At 47.4% G+C, this 23,321-nt stretch overlaps 1 protein-coding gene across 4 annotated transcripts in view; it reads left to right on the top strand.

Annotated features, from left to right (window-relative positions):
- Window positions 1-23,321, top strand: part of LOC119969087 (cilia- and flagella-associated protein 47-like) — an 868,530-nt gene that overhangs the window by 689,486 nt on the left and 155,723 nt on the right. For all 4 annotated transcript variants that reach the window (XM_038802287.1, XM_038802288.1, XM_038802285.1 and 1 more), the window contains exon 55: window positions 17,399-17,510. In XM_038802287.1, the coding sequence (XP_038658215.1) occupies window positions 17,399-17,510 (112 nt within the window). The remainder of the gene's footprint in view (window positions 1-17,398; window positions 17,511-23,321) is intronic.

Genomic DNA, 23,321 nt, shown 5'->3' with positions numbered 1-23,321 from the left:
GGGGAGAGAGGAGGGCCCTGCGGGTGTTGGGGGAGAGAGGGGGGCCCTGCGGGTGTTGGGGGGGGGGGAGAGGAGGGGGGCGGGTGTTGGGGGGGGGAGAGGAGGGGGGCGGGTGTGGGGGAGAGGAGGGGGGCGGGTGTGGGGGAGACCCCCTGTGGGTGTGGGGGAGACCCCCCTGGGGGTGTGGGGGAGAGAGGGGGGCCCTGCGGGTGTTGCGGGAGAGAGGGGGGCCCTGCGGGTGTTGGGGGGGGAGAGGTGGGGGGGGCGGGTGTTGGGGGGGAGCGGGTGTGGGCGGGTGTGGGGGAGACCCCCCTGTGGGTGTGGGGGAGACCCCCCTGGGGGTGTGGGGGAGAGACGGTGGACCTGCGGGTGTTGGGGGAGAGAGGAGGGCCCTGCGGGTGTTGGGGGACGGGGGAGGAGAGGGGGGGAGGGGGCGAGCCGGAGGGTGTGGGGGAGAGCAGGAGGGTGTGGGGGAGGAGGGGGAGAGGGAGCGAGCCGGAAGGTGTGGGGGGAGAGGGGGCGAGCTGGACGCTGTGGGGGAGAGCAGGAGGGTGTGGGGGAGAGGGGGAGAGGGAGCGAGCCGGAAGGTATGGGGGGAGAGGGGGCGAGCTGGACGCTGTGGGGGAGAGCAGGAGGGTGTGGGGGAGAGGGAGCGAGCCGGAGGATGTGGGGGGAGAGGGGGCGAGCCGGAGGGTGTTGGGGGGGAGAGGGGGCGAGTCGGAGGGTGTGGGGGGAGAGGGGGCGAGCCGGAGGGTGTGGGGGGAGAGGGGGCGAGCCGGAGGGTGTTGGGGAGGAGAGGGGGCGAGTCGGAGGGTGTGGGGGAGAGGGGGCAAGCAGGAGGGTGTGGGGGGAGAGGGGGCGAGCCGGAGGGTGTTGGGGGGGAGAGGGCGCGAGTCGGAGGGTGTGGGGGGAGAGGGGGCAAGCCGGAGGAAAAAAAAAAGAAATTGACACTGCCGGCTGCTCTCTCCCTCCAATCAGAAACATTAAAACTTAAAAGTTGGATTGGAGGGAGAGAGCAGCGGGCAATGTCAATTTCAGCGGCCGGCTGATTTCAGTGAGAGCAGCTTCCTTCTCCGGATCAAAGTGAGCCGGCCGCTGAAATGTGTTTAATCTAATAATGGATCGCATTGTCCAGTCACTAAAATCACGCTTTGTGCAACACAAACAGTTGTACAGTAGTCCCCCTTTATAACGCGGGTGTTGGGGTCCAAGACAGCCACCCGCGTTGTATCCGAGCCGCGGATATCCACGATGGGGGTTTTAAATTTATTTAAAAATCTATGCTAGCGCTTCCCATTGTGAGTCTACGGGGGTCTGACCTCTCCCCCCGCCCCCCCCCCCCCCCCCGTAGACTCACAATGGGAAGCGCATGCATAGATTTAAAAATAAATTTAAAACCCCCATCATGGATATCCGCGGCTCGGATACAAGCCGGTGGCTGTCTTGGACCCCAACACCCGCGTTATAAAGGGGGACTACTGTACAACTGTTTGTGTTGCACAAAGCGTGATTTTAGTGACTGGACAATGCGATCCATTATTAGATTAAACACATTTACTCGAAAATCAGCTAGAGAATCTGAGGAATTTCTTTCATCATCAATAAGCTCATCTGCCATTCTTTTCTTCTTCCTCTGCCTCTTAACTGGCAATGCTGTTTCCAACGTATCAATTTCCAATGTTTGATTTTCATCCATATTCATCTGTGAAATCCTGTCATTACATTTATTTACAAATTCCAAAGCCTTGCTGTGAACGTTATCAAATGTTCATCTCTGTTCCTTCAACTTTGTTGTAGCTGAATCTACCAAACTCCATGCAGTAAACATATCTAAACCACTTGTCTGTAGATAACTTGATAACGGGGTTGTAGTTTCAAATATATACAAGTAAGTAAATGCTGTCAATATGGTTTCAAACTTTAGAAGACTTTGAAGTAAAACATTTGCTTCATGTTTTGTTTTTGCATCAAACTTTTCTGAATCTTGTATCATTGATAAGCATGTCAATAGATTTACAAAAGTACTGGCAGCTGCATCATCAAAACGTCCAAATATAGTTGTTGCTGCATTGGATTTTCCTGACCATCTGGTCTCACCAATTAGCTTTAATCGTTTCATTTTTTCTTGTCCTAGATGTTTTCCAACAACTTCTATCCATACAGCCATTCTCTTGTATGATGCTTTCACAAAAGTTGCTATATTCTGGAGCAAATTGAAAAAAGAAACTGCAGGCACACAACATTTTGTTGTTTCAGTTATCACCAAATTCAAGACATGGACATAGCACCATATATGAACATGTTGATCAGCCACATCAGCAATTTTACTTTGTAAACCATTATACTGGGCATGGTAGCTTGCAGCGCCATCTGTGCTATCAGATATACATTTTTTGGGTCAATTTTAAGATGCTGTAATGTTTCAATCAATAGATCAAAAAGTCCCTGTCCTGTACCATCATTACTTGGCACAACTGAAAGTAATCGCTCACAGATAATACCTTTAAGCACATACCGAATAATAATGCTAAACTGATCGATGGATGAATTATCCTGTGTTGAATCAACCTGAATAGAATAATATTTTGCTTGAGAAACTTCATGACTAATTCTTTCTTGTATCATAGTCTTCATACTTTTGATTAACATGTTTATAGTTGTTTTACTCAGGTATGTAACAAGTCCACCATGGCCTTTACTTTGAGACTTTCCTTGTTGCTCTAATCGTTTGATTCTTTGTTTAGACTTGTTTTGCACTGCAGAAACGTGAGCTGCCATAATGGGGTCATATTTTGCCATCAACTGCACTGTAGCTAAAATATTGCCATGATGCAGAACCTCATTATCTAGAGTGTAGGCCGATTCATTTCTGTGACCTCGAAAAGGAAGTGCTTGCTTGCCTAACATCTTTATGATGTCTATAATCCTCATGACAATACTTCTCTGCTTCAATACTTCTTTCCTTTTAATTAGTGATGCTGCAAAAAACTCAAAGGCTAAGCAGATGAACAATAAGCATCTATTTTCTTTGTTATATGTTAGCCATTTTCTTGGGACTGAGTCATTCATAATTTTCCTCTCATACATATGAGCATCAAATGGCAGATCATCAAGTGGCTGAAGTGGATGTTCAGCAAAATACTGTTTTAGCTTTGCTCGTGATGGATATTGGAAGATTCCAGTAATTGATCTTTCATTTTCTTGCGTAGGTTCATTTACAGGATGTGCTTCAGAAACCAAGTCATTTATGCTTGAAGGAATATCTGATTCCCTGTCACTAGTTGAAGCTATGTGTTCAGATGTTGCAACTACAGGCAGTACAGATACCGGAACAAGGAAGCCAGAAGAAATATTGGGCCTGGGTTGATTAGTAATGGATGCACTTGTATTTGTTTCTACATTCAAAGTAGCTCTTCTCTGTTCTTGTAACTCGCATGTCATTGCATCATCACCATGAGCATTGTTTCTTGCTTCTTGATTATTTGTTGCAGAACTGGATATTGATGTGGATGGTGCTTGTGGTATTATAAACTCTGTAATAGGCCTGCATCGCTTGGCTGATTCCTTCCTTTCTGCTTCTTTTTGTTCTTTGCGTTTTAGTGACCCAGATCTATGCTTTTTCTTTTCCATGCTGGTAGGCGTAATATTCCTGAAATAAATACTTAATTAAAAATAGCCCACATTTGGAAAAATGAATATTGATGATTGCAAGAATAACTTGAAGGAACGCCAGATAAACCCCTACTTGATAAAAAATATAAAATAACTTACTTACACTTCAATAGGCTATGTTCATTACTCAATACTACTGTGGCCTATGCAGCTTCAGAAGAGGAGACAATCCACTTTCCAGTGTTCACACCAGCAAGCAACTGAGACAACTGTTGAAACTTAGAAGTTTGGTCCGACTATAGTAAGACATTAAGAATGGTCCCATGACCAAAGTTAACATGTCCAGTTTGATACCAGTGTAGTGTTGCAAGTCGCAACCCTTTGAGTTTACCGATCATGGCTTATCACTTCAATATCTTTGACCTCATGATTCACGGTCAAAGGTACCGCTTCTCCTTTTCGGTGACCTCACGACCCTTTGTACTGCTTGATATCCTTTCAAGTTGCCGACCATCTCAAATCACGAACTGTAACTTTATCTTTAAATTCACACACTCTTGCTGAAAGCGTGGATTTCCAACTATGTCCGACCCGGGTGAACCAGCCCCCCCTCCACTCCTTTTCACATTCATTTAACACTGCTTCGTTCCTTCATACACTGAGTGATTATTTGTTTGTTTCTTTATTGCATTTTTATTTGGTATTGCTCTTTTTAAAAACAATTATATTTTATTAAGTTAGAATACAAATCTCAGGAAAGAAGTTGGTGATTTATTTAACTAATTAATTATAACTTTTAAGGGCCCTTCAGAGATTCACGGGCCCCTTCTTGGCTCTCCGGGCCCCGGACCGATGTATCGGCTGAACCAAGACTTGATATCCTTTGAAGTTGCCGACCATCTCAAATCACGAATTGTAACTTTATCTTTAAATTCACACACTCTTGCTGAAAACATGGAATTTCCTTAATTATGCCCGACCCGGGCCCCCCTATTCCACATCCTTCCCTGCTTCGTTCCTTTTCATGCACTGCTTACTTGTGTCCTGTTCTCTTTTTTTCTTATTCCTTTTTATTACTAAAACAGTTGTCTGTGTTTGTTTCTTTATTGCATTTTTATTTGATATATGGGGCCCACTTCATCAGGGGCCCACTTGCCATCGGGCAAGCTGACACCCTGGCCAGTCCGCCACTGCCGGGAAGTTGCCGCCGCCTGGAGAGGAGGTGCCTTGCGTAGATTTTGTTAGTCTGCTGAGCGTAGTATTCCTTCAGTAGCGCCATGGCCTCTGCGTAGGTCGGCGCGTCCTGGACGAGTGGAAAGACATTGGAGCTCAGCCGCGTGTAATGCATCTGGAGCTTCTGTGCTTCTGGAATTGTGTCTAGCGCAGACCCGATGTACACTTCGAAACAGGCTAGCCAATGTTCAAAGTTCTTTTTGCCGTTGTCTGCTTGAGGATGAAGCTGCATTCGACCCGGCTTGATGCGGAGGTCCATCTCTGAAAACTCAGTGTAATAAATTGATGCACTATCAATTACGCAAAGACGAGAGTAGGATGTAATCGAGGCTTTATTACACTGAGATGAGTGACCTCCCACAGCAGCTGACGAAATGGCTGCTGTACGGGGAGCACACATATTTATACTCCGCCTACTAGGCGGAGCCAGCAGGCAGGGATCTACCCCCGTATCTGTAGTACCGGGGCCTTACCGTAAAGCACCTATAACAACATCCTCTATATATACAGTATATACATCAGTGGTGACTAGCACACCCTTCTTGCCTTTGCAGTCTCCCCTCTCCCTTTTGCAACCCCCTCCCATTTGCAGCCTCCCCTCCCATTTGCAGCCCCCCTCCCATTTGCAGCCCTCCCTTCTTTTTGCAGCCCCCATCCCATTTGCAGGCCTCCTCCCATTTTGCAGCTAACACTCTCCCCTTTGCAGCTAATCTCTCTCTGTTTTGCAGCCATCTCTCTCCCTTATGGAAACCCTCTCCCTCCCCCCTGCAATCTATTTCACCCCACCCTCGCCTCTGCAGAATCTTTTCCCACTCCCACTTTGCAGCCCCTGTCTCTCCCTTTTATAGCCTGCCTCTCCCCTTTGTAGCCCTCCTCTCCCCTACTAGCCCCCCTCCCTTTTATAGCCCCCTTCTCCACTTTGTAGTCCCTTTTCTCCCCTCTGTAGCCCCTCCCCTTTGTAGCCCCCCTCTCCCCTTCATAGCCTGCCTCTCCCCTTTGTAGCCCTCCTCTCCCCTACTAGCCCCTCTCCACTTTTTAGCCCCCTCCCCTTAATAGCCCCCCTCCCCTTTGAGCCTCCTACTCCACTTTGTAGCCCCCTCTCTCCTTTTAGCAACCTCTCTCCCCCCTCTTCAGCCCTTCTCTCTCGTCTCTGCAACCCGTCTCACTCTCCCCTCTGCAGCCCTCTCTCTCTCTCTCTTCCCCTGTGCATACCTTCTCGCTTTCCCTCTGCAGCCCCCCTCTCTCCCCTTTGTAGCCTCTCCTGCCAGCCTTGCCTCCTAGCTTCACCTACCTAGCATACGGGGGTGACCTTTCTCCATTGGTCACTCCCACGATGATTGAATTGTTCAAGGCTTTTTGGGGGCTTTCAGAGGCAGATTTGCCCACCACCCTTATATTTTGAATTCTGAAACAAACCGCTTGCAACAAAAGCTAAAAACATGAAACATATTGATGTAAATTAACTTCAAATGTTTTGAGTGCATTTTTCTCTGGAAGGTATCATAAGCTCCTTATACATGTCTGGCCACTCATACAGAAGAATTTGAACAATGACTTTACAGATACCATGGGTGGGATTCTCCGTAGCCCGAAATCGAGAATGGCGATCACGCGGAGAATGGCTCCCGATACCAAAATCGGGGCAGGTGCCTGTTTGACGGAAGTTCGCAATGCTCCATGCCTCCAAATCGGCATCATCGGGCCGAGTGCTGCATGCAGTCGCAACTCTGATGGAGCATCATCAGCTGACCCACCTGTGATGCTTCGCCTCCGATGTGCTGAGTTCTCAATGGCGCGGGCCATGTGTGGTCCCAGTGGTCAGGGGCCTGGTGTGCCGACTGGGTACAGTGTACAGCACCGCCACACTCGGCCTTCTTCTAGGGCTGGGGAGAGTGGTGTGGGATGGCCAGGAGGTGGGCTATGGGGTCAGGATAAGGGGTATGCATTCCAGTACGCTGGCGCCATGTTTTCTGCATGACTGGTGCGTGTGTGACAGGTGTAGGCTTACGAGGCTGCAGCTTGTCAGCCCTGCGCATGCGCGGCCGGGGACCTGGCAATTCTCCGATTGTTTTTCGCACATTCCATGGGTGTTTCACACAACACTGATGATAGCCCCTCACGGTACCAGAATCGGTGAGGGTTTTGTGCCACATTTCCCATCGTGAACCACCTGGGGCGCGATTCTCCGCTCCCCACATTCGGTGGGAGAATCGAGAAACGCGGGAGGGCCGGGCGGAGAATGGCCGCTCGCCGTTTTTCACGGTGACCGGCGATTCTCCGGCCCGGATGGGCCGAGCGGCCTGATGAACCCAACCGGCTCACGCTGGCGTCAACCACACCTGGTCGCTGCCGTCGTGAACAGCGCGTAACATGTAAGTGTGGGGCCTGTGGGGGGGGGGGGGGAGGATCGAGCACCAGGGGGCTGCTCATGAGGTGACTGGCCCGCGATCGGTGCCCACCGATCGTCGGGCCGGCGTCTCTAAGAGACGCATTCTTTTCCCTCCGCCACCCCGCAAGATCAAGCCGCCATGTCTTGCGGGGGCAGCGGAGGGGAAGACGGCAACCGCACATGCGTGGGTTGGAGCCGGCCAACCTGCGCATGCGCGGCTGACGTCACTGGGGCGCCACCGGCCGCGTCATTCCCAGCGCGCCGCTTTGACGCAAGCGTCAAGGCCGGGCATTCGGGATTCACGAACCGCCGCTCCTAGCCCCTTGGGGGGGGGGGGGGGGGAGAGAGAATAGGGTGCGAGGAGCGGCCTCCGACGCCGGAGTGAAACACTCCGGGTTTCACTCCAGCGTCGGCACTCAGTCTCGAATCGCGCCCCACGGATTCTCCATTGGCCCCGACACTTAGTCTCAGGAACGGAGAATCCAGTCCCATATTTTTTCTGAACCATTGAGGTTGCTATCCACCCTACCATGACAATTTAAAACAAACTGTGATGAACGGGTGACACATTCATTATGTCTATAAAGCTTATGCTTACATGTATGTTAGACTCAATAAAACAAATAGGATTCTGAAAAGGGGGATATGAAATGGTTTTTCCAGGAGGCCAGTGGGCTAACAGCTTGGAGACATGGGGCTGGATTCTCCGGTCGCCTTTGCCAGAATCGCATTCAACGGCCCGCTGGAGAATCATAGTTCCCGACCAAATTGGGGGCAGAGCTTCGCGAAAGTGGCGTACACTAGGTGTACGCCGCGCCACATATTGACGGCCTCAGGACATTGCCTGAGGCCCGTCCCGCGATGCTCCAGTCCTGACCGGCCGAGTTCCCGACAGCGTGGGACACGTGTGGTCTCACCCGTCGGGTACTCGGTGTGGCGGCTGCGGACTCAGTCCAGCGTCGCCAGTGTTGGGGGAGGGCTGATTTGCGGGAAGGGGGGACATTAGTCGGGGCTTGGGGCACTGTAGGGGGCACTGTAGGGGGGAGGGAGCGGGTGGTGGTCTGAATCGCACGAGCCTGCCGAATGGGAGGGGTGGGGCGTGGCTATTTTGTAGTGCCGGGTCCGCTAGCAGCCTCCACCATGTAGAACAGCGCGGCCGCCGCCATGCGCATGCATGGCCACGGATCCTGAAATTCTCCAGGGCGTATCGGCAGCGAGAGCCGGGTTCTCTATGCTGCCGTCCTGCTAGCCCCCAGCAAAACAGGGAATCAGTGGCAGTTTTGCATCATTCTTTCTGGAGTAAAACACCACCGTTCCCAAGCCGGCATGGGAACATAGCCCCAGAATCGGAGAATCCAACTCATGATTTGTCAAGCACCTTAACAGGTAGGGGGACATGGATGAGATGTAACAAAGTATTTATCACTGGAGAGGAAATTGTTTCTTAAAATCACAGGTGCAAGGAAAAGGAAGGCATGTTGGCAAACACACTGATTGATATTCGCAATGATCCTATGTTACACAATCTATTGGATGCATGAATAAAATACTGCATCAGCGGGCACTTAGAAAACTCTGTGGCACAATATTGTTAATGTCAAATGCTGTCTGAAATATTGTTATAGAATTTACAGTGCAGAAGGAGGCCATTCGGCCCGTCGAGTCTGCACCGGCTCTTGGAAAGAGCACCCTACCCCCTACCCAAGGTCCACACCTCCATCCTATCTCCATAACTCAGTAACCCCACCCAACACTAAGGACAATTGTGGACGCTAAGGGCAATTTATCATGGCCAATCCACCTAACCCGCACATCTTTGGACTGTGGGAGGAAACCGGAGCACTCGGAGGAAACCCACGCACACACGGGGAGGACGTGCAGACTCCGCACAGACAGTGACCCAAGCCGGAATCGAACCTGGGACCCTGGAGCTGTGAAGCGATTGTGCTATCCACAATGCTACAATGCTGCTATTGCTTTATGATTTGCTATACATTAGAATTTTTCCTCACAAACAAGCTCTCTGATCTATTTGATGTCAGTTGACATCTGAGCGCTTTGAAGGCAATTAAATGATGCTAAATGATCACATGTGATATTGTTTGAGCTTTGTATGATTTCATTTGATGCCAGTTTATTGTTATTTGATTACTTGGGTTGTCAAATAACGGCTAAGTGATCATTTATGAATGAGATGATCACAAATGAGTGCATATGATGCCCGTTAAATGCTGTGGCACGCAAAATAATTTCAAAATGGTCTGCTGATGTCTACGCCACACATGGCAATGAATTCAAACTGGATGTGAATGGAGTATAAAGCAAGAACAGCGGGAGGGATTCTCCACCCCGCCAGCCAGCCAATGTGGTTTTCCATTGTGGTTACCCCTACGCCGTCAGGAAATCCGCGGCCGTGAGTGCGCTGCCGGCAAAACGGAGGATCACGCCGACGGAGAATCGAGCCCAACAATTCTTGCTCCTCTTTAACAATTATTCTCCATTCCCAGCTCCTCACTTTCACTGACGAGAATAGTTTTGTGTTTAAAATAAAAGTTTAATATCATCTATGTTGTCGATTATGCTAATACAATTTGTAGGGTAAACGCTACGCATAGCAAGATTAAAACTTAATTTGTAACATGTAGAATATCTGTTGTAAAGCTATACAATTGAAATAGGGAAGCACTAACTATGCCGCAAGTAAGGCTCAAATCATTTCAATTGACTAATAATTGATATTTAAACATTTTAATAAAGTATAATTGAAGTGCTTTTAAAGTATATTTAGGAGCTAGAATTGTCAATTTTCAAATATGTAAATTGTGCATGAGTAGATCTGTGAGTTGCAGTTCAGCATGTGCAATCAGGCCCTGCTGAAAATTGAAAAGATGGACCAAAAACAAAAAAGATTTAACATAAAAAAAGAAATAATTGTTCTCTGAATCATCAATGATTTGTATGTAAGCCTACTGGGAATTGCATTGAAATTAGCAAATAACAGCAAAATAGGAGGTAAACTAATTCTTTAGAAGACAAAAGGAACTGCAGTGGGATATTGATAAGATGCAGGAATGGGCTAAAAATTGGTAGATAGAAATTATACATTTCGGAAATAAATAATTGAAGTCATTATATTAATGAAGTGAGTTTGATGCAGTGGATGAGCAAAGGAATTTAGGATACAGTTTTATATAATGTTAATGGGTGCACATCAAGTGGATGTTCTAGCTTTTCTCACAAAAGCCGTAAAATATAAAATATAGGAGGTAATGATAAGCCTATGTTAAATCTCAATAGTACCTCTGAGACTACTGTGTATAGTATTGAGATTCATAAGGTTGCTGCCTAGTTGAAGAAGTACAAGGAGAATGACAATAAATGTGTATTTCTATTAAATCAATGTAGATTATGGTATGGTGTGATGTATCCGTTTAAAATGATAAAAGGATTTAGACATGATAGATATAAGCTGACTCGTTCCCCTTGCTAAGGAGTCTAGTATGAGGACCCAATGAGGATACAAGATTAGCTGCAAAAAGAGGAAGAGAAACTTATTACAGAGGTCTGAATTTATGTGCCCCCAGTGAGCATGTTTCTTGCAGGTGGGCACGTAAAATAGAGTGGGCACCCAGCCCACCACTTTCCCACACATCCCCAAAATAGCGGAGTCGGGCAGGCAGGTGCTAAAATGGGTAGCCCGTCCACCATACTTAAATTAATAATCAAGGGTCAATTAGGCTTATATTGAACCAGTTGATCCTGATAACATATTGTCTTGATCATAAAACCTTTGGCATGGACAGCCAAGCTGGAGCCCAAAGCCTGATTTTTTTCATTCAATTGTTTAAAGTGCAGAAAGGAAGGGGGTCACCTTTTGGGGGCTGCCCTTTGCTGATCATGGGGTGGCCCCCCTCAGGTTGAACCCTCTTCCCTTCCTATCTACTCCCTCCCTTAAACCCACACCCTGCGCCTCTCCCTAACCTACTCAAACCCACCCAGCACAACATCCCAGACTTGCCTGCTCAGGGATCCATGGAGCTCGGTCACCTTCTTCTCCTGCAGTCCCACCAGCAGACACTAACGCTTTACTGATGTTGCCGAGAGTGATGGAGCTGCTCGAGAGGGCAGGCTTTCTTCCCCAATAAGGGGCAAAAGTCCCACTAAGCCCTTGTTTGTCCTCCGTACAAAACAGTATGGCTGAGGGGCTGGATAGCGTGCAGCACGCCAGCTTCACACCAACTTTTTTTCCGAGGGAGAGGGGTTTGCTGCACTCTGCTCCCACTCTCACCCCATCCCCATAGAGTTGTACAGCTATGGAATTCACTTCAAGGGTTACTGGGTGAGAGAAACTCTGTTAGTGTTTAAGGTTAGATTGAATATTGTATGAAAGAATGTGAATAATGGCATATGGGAACAAGAACAGTTGAATGTAAAGAAGGCCAGTACCAATACAACTGGTTGGACTGTATGGCCTGCTGAGTGGCCTATTTCCATGTGCTCTGTGTATTCACTTGATTACTTTTGAAAACTGCTGTGAAAAAAAATATGCCTTGGGCAGGATTTTCCAGCCCTTCACACCGGCAGGATTGTCTGGTCCCACCGAAGTCAACACTCACCACGGGGCCCCCGGTGGTGGGAGGGGCGAGCCGCACAAATTGCCGTTGACTTTGGTGGAACTGGAAGATCCCGCCGGTGACCAAGCGTGAGCAGCCTCCGCTGCGGTAAACCTGCCATGTGAGGGGGCTGGAAAATTTCAGCCATTGGTTAGTGAGGTGCAACTGGGTCTTCTTTATAGTATATTAATTTCATAATTACTGCAAAACTGACCATGAAAGAGTAATGTTATATTTGTGAAATATTAAATTTATCCTTTATGATTAGAAATTTAAGTTCTAAAATGTGTTTATAATATCACAGCTTCTACCTTAATCCCACGTGTATGTTCCAACCTTTTTCGTTACCAAGAGACTCGCCTTTTTTATATGCTGGGTTGCTATCTGTGTAAACACTGAAATATGACTGGCTGTTTATCCTGCTTGATGAGATTGCTCTTGCTGGACACCTGGAGATCTGCTTCACTTGGTGCCATATTTAAGCTGTTATTGTGAAAGGGGAAGTTCAAACCTCAGAGATCACAAGATCTTCAAGGTCAGTCGTCAGCTCTGTCACTTTGGTTCTGACCCCAAAATCTAGCCTCTGTGTTCTAGGCCTGATGTTAGCCATGTGATTATACTTCATTTAACTAAAAATAATGTTTTCATTCAACAAAATTCATTAAAATGAAAACACGAGTATTTGTGGCAATCAGGCCGATTGATTTTCCAAATCTTGCTTTATAAAGCAACACTGCCTTGTAAAGTTTACCTTGGCATGTCTAAACATTCCAACCTGCAAGTTTCCTACGGATTCAGTCATTGTAATTTCAAAGAAAGATGGGCAGAAAGACGCTTAATGCAAAATGTCAATGGAATTTTCATTACTGTTACAGCAGCTCATTCAGAGAACCCTCAAGTATATTTGGTGTTTGTACCTGAACCAACTGGCTAGCTTCGTAATGAAAAATACATAAATGGCCCAAATCTTCCACTCTCTGGACTGTTGGAGAGCAGACCTATGACCCAAGGAGCGTGTCGGTACCCCCTAGAATTCGAGATGTGCTAACTCTGCGGGAATTGTCCGGGATGTTTGAATGACCAATGAGCAGCTCCCCTGTTCCCAGGATCTTCCAAATAAGACTCAAACTCGAAGATTGAGACTGAGACTTCTGCTGTCTGACAGTACCTGGATAATTAGTCAGGAAATGTTAGGGAGAATAATTGCAGTCTAACTCCTGGGTAACTATACAACTGATCCCCCTCTGTCCCACCCCAATCACTCACACTGTGACTTCTGTAATTTATTTTGCTGTTCTCTGCATGGAGTCTTGCACTGAAAGAGTTCCACTGCCCCAGAAGGGGCAGAAGTCTGTCCTTTTTAAATGTATCCGGACAAATGGGTAATTTTCAGTCTGATGAGTGTCAGACAAAACGGTTCCAATGCAAATTAGAAGATTTGACCCAATTTCTTGTTCCCCAAATTTGGTCGGAAGCTTTCTCAAGTGAACTTGAAATCTATAAAATATGGCATGTGACCATTGATTCTGGCATGTGACTTCAATGAGTGAATAATTTAATTGCAGGATGGCAACTGAAAAATTAGATTAACGGACAGGTGTTTCGAGATGCAGTGGGATACGTTTAAAAGTATATTTTAGAAAACACAAAATAGATATATTCCAATGACAAAGAAGGACTCCAAGGAATTCCACCATCTGTGGTTAACTAAAGCAGTTAAAGTTCCCCTCTTGTTTACCTTGGTGATTGGCTCCTTGGCTATTTCAGCATGGTAGCACAGTGGTTAACTCAGTTGCTTCACAGCTCCGGGGTCCCAGGTTCGATTCCTGGTTTGGGTCACTGTTTGTTTGGAGCCTGGACATTCTCCCCGTGTCTGCGTGGGTTTCCTCCGGGTGCTCCGGTTTCCTCCCACAGTCTAAAGATGTCCAGGTCAGGTGGATTGGCCATGCTAAATTGCTCTTAGTGTCCAAAAAAGGTTAGGTATTCTTACTGGGTTACAAAGATACGGAAGAGGTGTGGGCTTAGGTAGGGTGCTCTTTCAAGGGCTGGTGCAGACTCGATGGGCCAAATGGCCTCCTCCTGTACTGTAAATTCTCTGATTCTATTGCGCTGAGAGGTTCAGGCTTATGGAGGGGGCTAGTGAGAGGGGGTTGGCGCATCGGGTGTCTTTGTATGCAGATGATTTGCTGCTGTACACTTTGGACCCGGGTTTGTTGGTGAGGGACATAATGGGGTTGCTAGGGAAATTGGGAGTATTTTAGGGAAATTAACTGAATTTAGGGAAGGATGAGTGTTTTGTTGTGCTTTCTCCAGGTGCAGGGGTGGGAGTGAAAGGCTTGCCATTTAGGATAGCGACAACTCACTTCAGGAGGTACTTGGGGGTACAGGTAGCGTGGGACTGTGTACGGCTCCATAAGCTAGATTTCACGAGCCTGGTGGGGAAGGTGAAGGAGGATTTGGGAAGGTGGGATATTTTCTCTTTGTCATTGGCAAGCCGGGTGCAGGCAGTCAAAATTAATATTTTGCCACGGTTCTGTTTTTCTTTTAGTGTCGACCAGTCTTTTTGCAAAAGCCATTTTTCTGAGGGGTGGATAGGCTGGTTTCACCGTTTGTGCGGGCAGGGAAGGTAGCAAGGATAAGAAACGCGGTGCTCCAAAGGGATTGACAGCTGGGGAGGGCTTGCCCTAATACTGGGCAGGGAATGTGGAGAAAGCATGAGGTGGGAGTAAGGAGACAGGGGTTCTTTAGGTGCATATCGAGGCAGATTCCTGTTAAGGGTAACGGGGTTGCGGCCGCTGGAAACGGTGCTCCTACCATTTGCCCTGGGGAAGTATTCGGGGAATCCTGTGGTGGTAGCCATGCTGAAGATTTGGGGGCAATTCCGACAGCACTTAAAATTGAGGGCAATGCCGAGGGTGATGCCAATAAGAGGGAATCATAGATTCGAGCCAGGGAGGATCGATGAGAGGTTCCATGGATGGTGGGAGAAAGGGGTAAAAGAGATGACGGATCTGTTTCTGGAAGGGAGATTCGCCAGTTTGGAGGAGTTGGGGGTGAAGTATTGGCTCCAGCATGAGGAGAGCTTCAGGTATATGCAGGTGCAGAATTTCACAAGAAAGGCTTTCCCGAGCTTTCTGGTGGCACCACCATCCTCATTGGAGGAGGTGCCGTTGGTGGGGTCACTTTGGCGATCTACAGCAGGGATTTTGAGGAGGACAAGGGGTTCATGGAAGGGATTAAGGCCAAATGGGAGGAAGAGTTGGGGATGGGGCTGGAAGAAGGATTAGGGTGTGAAGTGTTGCAAAGGGATAGTGCCTGGACCTTGTGCCCGACGCTGGGGTTGATTCAGTTAAAAGTGGTGTATAGGGCACACTTAACAAAAGCAAGGATGAGCCAGCTGTTTGAAGGGGTGGAGGATAGTTGCGAACAGTGTGGGGGCCAATCTTGTACATATGTTCTGGTCCTAGACAAAGTTGGAGAAATATTGGGGGCCTTTTTTCAGCACAATGTCCGAGGTTCTGCATAAGGTTCCAGATTGTAGTTGAATACAATTCTGTTGCTGCTGTGCCTCATGAATGCTCAGTCTTGAGTTGTTAGATTTGTTTGAAGTCTATCCCATTTAGCACGGTGGCAGTGTCACACAACACAATGGACGGTATCCTCAGTGCGAAGATAGATCTTTGTCTCCTCAAAGACTGTGCGGTGGTCACTTCTGCTGATACTGTCATAGACAGATGCATCTGCAGCAGGCAGGATGGTGAGAATGAGGTCAAGTATATTTTTCCCTATTGTTTGTTCCCTCACCGCCTGCTGCAGTCCAAGTCTATCAGCTATGTCTTGCGGGACTCAGCAAGCTTGGTCTGTGTTGGAACTACCGAGCCACTCTTGCTGATGGACGTTGAAGTCCCCCACCGGAGCATATTCTGCGCCTTTGCCACCCTCAGTACTTTCTCCAAGTGGTGTTCAACATGGAGGAGTACAGATTCATTAGCTGATGGTGGACGGTAATCAACATGAGATTTCCTTACCCATGTTTAACCTGAAGTCATGAGACTTCTTGGGGTCCAGAGTCGATGTTGAAGACACTCAGAGCAACTCCCTCCCTCCCATATATCACTGTGCCGACCTCTGCTGGGTCTGCCCTGACGGTGAGACAGGGCATACTCAGGAATGCTAATAGTGGTGTCTGGGACATTGTCTGTAAGGTATGATTCTGTGAGTATGATTATGTCAGGCTGTTGCTTGACTAGTCTGAGAGACAGCTTTCCTAACTTTGGCACAAGCCTTCAGATGTTAGTAAGGAGGACTTTGCGTCGTCAACAGGGCTGGGTTCGTCATTTCTCTTTCCGGTGTCTGTGTCGATGCCGGGTGGTCTGTCCGGTTTCATTCCTTTTTTCTGTTTTTGTAGCGGTTGAACACAACTGAGTGGCTTCCTGGGCCATTTCAGAGAGTATTTAAGAGTCAACCACATTTCTGTGGGTCTGGAGTCACATGTAGGCCAGACCAGGTAAGGATGACAGATTTCCTTCCCTAACGGACATTTGTGAACCAGATGGGTTTTTACCACAATCGACAATGGTTTCATAGTCATCATTAGACTTTTAATTCCAGATATTTTATTGAGTTTAAATTCCACCATCTGCTGTGATTAATAAGAGGGTGAAAGATTATTGGGGATCGGCAGGAATTTGGGGTTGAAGTTACAATCAGATCATCCATGATCGTAATGAATGGCAGGGCAGGCTTGAGGGGCCAAGTGGCCTACTCCTGCTCCTAATTCAAATGTACATATGAGAGAAGTCAATAAATAAGCATCCGAGAACAGAGAAATGAAATGCCTTGAATTCTAACCAGCGTGACAATTGGCAAGCTGACTTCACTGATGGGAACATTTTGTTGATGGCTTTGCATCTGTTTTCACTTTAACATACGGTCAGTTTAAAAAGCACATTGGGAAAAGCATGGTGGGAATTTCCAACTTATTCCTGTGTAATTCCAAGCAACAGCTGAGCATCTGTATCATGTCAAAATATCCAATAATAACCCCAATGTACCAGCATAAATTAGTACTGAAATTCAATAAATGTTACATTTTTTCCAAGAATTTGCTGCTTTCATTTGAAATGAAATTTCAACATCTCAGTGCGTTATGTAAAGGATATTTTGACCATCATTTCAATGAGTGGGATTTTCTGCACCCTCCACAATGTGTTTTGTGGCAGCAGAGGCGGACCACCATTGGCCAGCGGTGGGATCTTCTCGTTCCGCTGTTGTCAGTGGGTTTTACCGTTGTTTACACCTTGCGCCACCGGGAACCCTTAGCAGGGGGTCGTCATCAGTGAGTCTGGAAGATTCCGCCAGCAGGAACAGCCTGCAAATGTCAGCCAATGTTTTGTGTCGACACTTTTTGTATGATGTAGAAATGTTGCTTAAAAAGTGCATACCAGGTGAATCATTAAATTATGTGTTCAAGTTACCTCTTGTTTCTTGGTCAAAATTAAAGATTCTTTTCTGTGCAATAACTGTGGTTATGTCAACATACTTTCTGCAGATGGGTTTGGCAGGTCATTCCTCTGGCGAATTCTACTATTGAAACTCTGAAATTGGAACTGGTAAACAGTAACCCAGGAGTTTTCACAGTGGAGATCGATCCCAGAAAACCCGTGAGTATCTTTAAGAAGTGAGAGCATACCTACGAGTACTCATTTTTCTGTTTGGCACCATGTAATTCACAGAAAAATAACTTAACGTCATTGTGCTAAAATTTCTTGTCTGACATCCAGTATTGTATGAACAGAAACTTCCTCCAACAAAATATCAGGATGAACAAAGCTGTTATCAATGGTCCCACCACAATTTTGGTGCTCTTGCCACCCACTCTCACTCCCCTTGTCGACTATCTGAGGCTGAACCATTATGCTTGAAACCTTGATGTCATGAACTGAGAGTCCACCTACCCCACCATTACCAAGACCACTTACTTCCACCTCCGCCCTTGGCTCAGCCTATTTGCTGCTGAAACCCTCATCAGTGCCTTTATTACTTCTGGACGTGACTATTCCAATGCTCTCCTGGGCAGTCCCCATCTGCAACCTCTGTAAATTTGAGCTCATTTAAAATTCTGCTGCCTGTAGTGTTACGATCTCAGTTGATGATTTATCTGAATGGCTCAAAAGATTGTAATGTTTTTTCCAGAAAATGTGAAGAAACAGAATCACAGGACCACTGATTAGTTTTAATAGCAAGGAAAAAAACCATTTATTAAATATGACAAATTGGATTTTAGTAGAGAATTCTTTTACTTCCCTCCCTTAGCTTCATAAATATCCACAGATTTTAAGGCTAACATGGATTATAAAGCTTAAACTCAGTGAAGCAATGTTCCTTTAAACACACAGACTGGCTGTACCCAAACACACACTCCATTCTGAACCCAAGTTAGGATAAGTGGATTTCTCCTCAGAATCCCACTAGATGATTGTTGCATGGGAATTTCCAAGCTCCACTCCCAAAAAGCATGATTTAAAATATTCTTTCACTAGGGCGGCATTGTGACTCAGTAGTTAGCACTGCTGTCATACGGCGCCAAGAGCCCGGGTTTGACCTCGGGCCCAGGTCACCGTCCGTGTGGAGATTGCACGCTCTCTCCATGTCTGAGTGGGTCTTATCCACACAACCCAAAGATGTGCAGGGTAGGTGGATCGGTCATTCTAAATTGCCCCTTAATTGGAAAAAATAAAAATAAATAAATAAAATATTATTTCACAATAATACTTTCCAGCAACAGTTTACATTCCAAAATCCAGTCCAGATTCCCAAATAGCTGTTTTAAACAAAGCTTCTGTTGCACTTTTAACAAAGAATCCAGCGTCTAAGATTTTCAACGCCCCCTTCAGAATTTATTTGTCTTGACTGTTGTACAAACTGTTCAAAATTGCTCTATCAATTCCAAGACTCTATGGAAATGACATCAAACTTTTGATTTACCTCTGAAGTCTGCTTTCCCACTTTAACTCTGGCTACTGCAACTAGCTCTTAAACTCAGAACACTTTGTTTACTTTTCTCTTGGGTACTCCTGAACAATACATTTGCCTCTGCTCTCTTAAATTCAGTCATTCTTTGTGTCTCAATTCCCTTGTTATCTGGATTGTATCTGGGCCTTTGAGAAGTCTTCCTCATTGCAGCTCGCTTGCCCTGTTGAGCGTCTCCTCGCAGAGTTGAGAGATGTTCACTTCCTGGTGCTATCTTCAACTGCCAACAAATTTAGCTAAACTAAAAAGGAGAAGCTTCCTACCTTAAAAGTCCCCTAGTTGCTAAACCTCTGTCACATCCTTCTGCTAATTTATGTATTCTTCACCCTGTAACCCTCTTTAAGCATAATAAAAACACAGTTGGAATTAAATCCAACTTCCACACGTATAAATACCTTTGTCCAGCATGAATCTAACTATAGGTTTTACCTTCCTTCCCCAGAAGCATTAAATTAAACCAACTTAAAACTATACCTTGTTTCTAATATTTACCAATGCAAATATAAATAACTTAAAAGTGCCTGCTTTCCTAACAGTAGCCTAACTTGGCGAAAATCCCGTTCACCCATCACTCACTGACTTACGTTGACTCTTAGCCCGGCAAAACCTCTATTTTAAATTTCTCATCCTTGCTTTCAACTCTTTCCACGGCTTCACCCCTCCTTATTTCGATAACCTCCTCCAGCCCTACAACCCTCCGAGATCTCTGTGCCCTTACATTTCTGGCCTCCATGATTTTCTCCCACAGTTGACCATGCTTCAACTGCCCTAAGCTCTGAAATGTTCTCCCTAAGACTTCCCAAACTGCCTCTCCTTTAAGACGCTCCTTTAATTTTGGCAAGATTCTCCCAAAAGATGACTTAGGTGGGAAAACTGGTGTGAATTGCGTGGGGCCTGAAGATGCCAGCAATCCGGTTTCACAGAGATCTTTAAAAAAATATATATTTTAATTTAAAAAAAAACATTTTATACATGAAACAAAACAACACAAAGTAAAAAGAATAACAGAAGCACCCCTCCCCGCCGCTCTACCAACCAACACACATATGACTTGCCCCGTCCCGCCCCTCCCTCTCAAACTCCCCCTCACCGTAGCAGCTGATGGTGATCAGCACTTTAAAGTGCAGAATAATCCGATCCCATCTCTTATGGAACCCATTAATGCCCTCGTCAAGCTGAACGTAACCTTCTCAAGAAACAGAAACTCCATCAGGTCCCCCAGCCACACTGAGGCACAAGGCGGAGAAGCTGATCTCCACCCCAACAGAACCCACCTGCGAGCAATCAGCAGGGTGAAGACTAAAACATCCGTCCCTGCCTGCAACTCCGGTGGGTCCGACACCCCAAAAATGGCCCCTAGGGGCTGGGCTTCAAGTCCAGGTACAAGACGGCTGACATAGTGCTAAAAAAGAATTTCTCCAACTTAGGACAAGACCAGAACATATGTACATGGTTGGTCCCACCTCTCCGACACTGCTCGCAAATGTCCTCCACCCCCTCAAACAACTGACTCATTCTTTCCCTCTGTGCACCACCTTTAACTGTAATAACCCCAGTTTCGTACACAAAGTTAAGGCATTCACCCTCCCCAACACCTCACACCACAACCCCTCCTCTAGTGCCACCCCGAGCTCCTCCTCCCATTTGGCCATAACTCCCACCACCGACACTGTAACCTCCTCCAGAATCCTCCCATAAATCACTGAGATGACCCCCCCCCCCTCCCCCCCACCCCATCACCGACAGTACCAACAATGAAGAGGAGATTGTCACCAGAAACATTGGGGAAAACTTCCTTGCAAAATCACACACCTGCATACACCTAAAGGCCTGTCCCCATGGAATCTAAACCTCTCTGACAACTCCTTCAAGCTCTCAAACCACCCTTCCAGAAATAGGTCCTTTATTTCCACTAGCCCCCTCTCCTCCCAGTCCTGAAACCTAGCATCCAATCTTGCCGGCTCAAATAAATGATTCTCTCAGATCGGCATCTGCTTCAAACCCATAACTAACTTAGCTGCCGAAATTGCCTCCATATCTTCAGTGTGGCCACCACCACCGGACTACTCGAATAATACTCTGCGGCAAACAGGAGTGGTGTCATTGCCAGTGGCCGCAATCCTGACAATCTGCAAGAGCCTGTCTCCATCCTCACTTACATTGCCTCTGGCTCCCTACTATAGCCCCGCACCTTTCCTGTGTTCACCGCCCAATCATAATATATCAGATTTGTGACTTCCGGTGGCGGCCATGGAGTAAGCAGTCAGGCATTTGGTAGCTCCCGCTTAGGGTGGTATTTTTTGGTCTGTGCCCTGTCTGAGGGGTGAAGTAATTGGATGGAAAGACGTGTAGGAGTTCCAGGAGCAGAGGTGACCACTCTGGTATGGCTGGTGGATGCATCCACGAATTATGAGTGGGTCGAGAAGAAGCTGCTGGAGCAGGAGAGTTGATGCACCAGAGGATAAGATGATGGAGGGCAAAGGGCCTGTTCTGCCCGCCCGGTGGTTGACAGAGCAGCTGGTGGACATCTTAAACACTAGTTTCAGCCAGCAGGGGAGGGTGGCCGTGGAGAACCTGTCCAAGTTGGTGGAGCCACTCAAAGCTGGTATTGAGAGAGTGTAGCAGCGGCTGGAGTCCCAGGGCCAGGCGATCTAGAAGGTGAAAGAGACAGTGGCGGTGAATGAGGAGAAGCTCGCCTTGTTGGTGGCCGAGGTGGAGGTGATGCAGGAGAGCAAAAGAGGCTGACGGAGAAGGTGGAGGATCTGGAGAACTGCTCCAGAAGGCAAAACCCGACAATGGTGGGTATGCCTGAAAGCATTGAAGGAGCGGAGGCTGTGGCCAAAATACTGGAGAAGTTGATGGGGGTGGGGGCCTCCGACCGGCCACTGGAGGTCGACTGCAGCCACTGGGCGCTGATGAGGAGGCCGCAAGTGGGTGAACCTCCAAGGGCGATGGTGGTGCGGTAGCACCACTTCTTAGACAAAGAAGATTCTTCGATGGGCGAGGCAGACAAACAAGTGCATCTGGGAGGTGTAATGACGTAGACCAGGCCTTTGAGATTGGCCAATTGGAATACGAGTTCCCTGATTAGTGTTCCAGTCAGGGAACCTCTTCTCTCTATATAAAAGGCAGTGTCAGATCCTCTGCACTCCTAGTGTAGACAGCAAGCTGAATGCACATGGTCATACTGCTGTTGGTTTTGTTAATAAAATAAATTCTGATGAAGGAACTTCTGCCTCTGTGGACTTAGTACAGGAAGGGAACGAGCTGTGGGTGTATCAAGACCTGGGTGCAGAGCAGGCGAAGAGGAGGGCCTGTTTTAATTGGGTCAATGCTGCCCTGTTCAAGAATGGGGTGAAGCTTGAAGTGCTGTGCCCGGCCCGCCTCTGGGTGACTTTCCAGAATTGAGATAATTATTTTGGTACGTCAGGGGAGGTCATGAAGATTTTGAGGAGAAGGAGGACATTGAACTTTGAAAGAGTTGTGAGGAGGTTTATTTGTTCTCGGGAAACTTTTCTCCTTGAAATATTCTTTTGGGTTTGGTGGCAGGCTGTTTGATGAGCATCAAGGTTGAGTGCACCTTTTTCTTTTTTCTGTCTTGGATTGTTTTGCAGAGTGTGGATGGGGGGTGGGGGGTAGGAGGTTTAGAAGCCAGGGGCGGAAGCTGCCATACCAGCTGGATATGCTAGTTAATAGAAGTGCAGTGGGGGGTGGTCAGGTGGTAGGCGCAGTGGAGGGGGGCAGGGGGTCTGCTGACGAGGGTGTGGTTGTTGTGGCATAGTTGGAAAGGATGATGGTGGACATCCAAGGGTGGGCCTGGAGGGTCACATGACACAGACCGGGGGCTAGCCCAAAAAGGGATATGGTTGATCGGCAGGGGAGGGGGGGGGGGGGGGGGGTGGCTAGGAGCCCTCAACCAGGCTGGTCACATAGAACGTGAAGGAGCTGAATGGGCCGGTCAAACGGTCACGTGTGTCCGCGCATCTGAGGGATCTGATGCGGCCTATTTATAGGAGACGCATTCAAAGATAGGGGACCAGACAAGGTTAAGGACTGGGACTAGACGTGAAGATGAGAGGGGTGGTGGTGTAGGTAAACGAGCAGGTGGGATTCAAGGTGGGGAACATTGTGGCCGATTCGGGGGAGGGAGGTTCATATGGTGAGTGGGAAGCTGGAGGGGATGCCGGTGGTCCTGGTAAACGTTTAATGCCCTAATTGGGATGATGTGGATTTCATGAGGCGGATGCTGGAGAAGATTCCTGACCTGGACTCGCAAGGTTGATCATAGGCGCGTATTGTAATGGTCATTGAGCCAAGTTTGGACCGGTTGAGGTGTCGGCGGCGGCAAGGGAGCTGAAGGAGTTTATGGGGAAGCGAGGGGAGGAGGTATTGGGAGGCCAAGGTCAAAGGAATTTTCATATTTCTCCCTTGTACACCGGGTG

The sequence above is a fragment of the Scyliorhinus canicula genome, chromosome 7 (assembly GCF_902713615.1).
Source record: "Scyliorhinus canicula chromosome 7, sScyCan1.1, whole genome shotgun sequence".
NCBI classification, from domain to species: domain Eukaryota; kingdom Metazoa; phylum Chordata; class Chondrichthyes; order Carcharhiniformes; family Scyliorhinidae; genus Scyliorhinus; species Scyliorhinus canicula.
The sequence above is the reverse complement of the archived record's forward strand: the minus strand, read 5'-3'. Positions and strand labels throughout refer to the sequence as shown.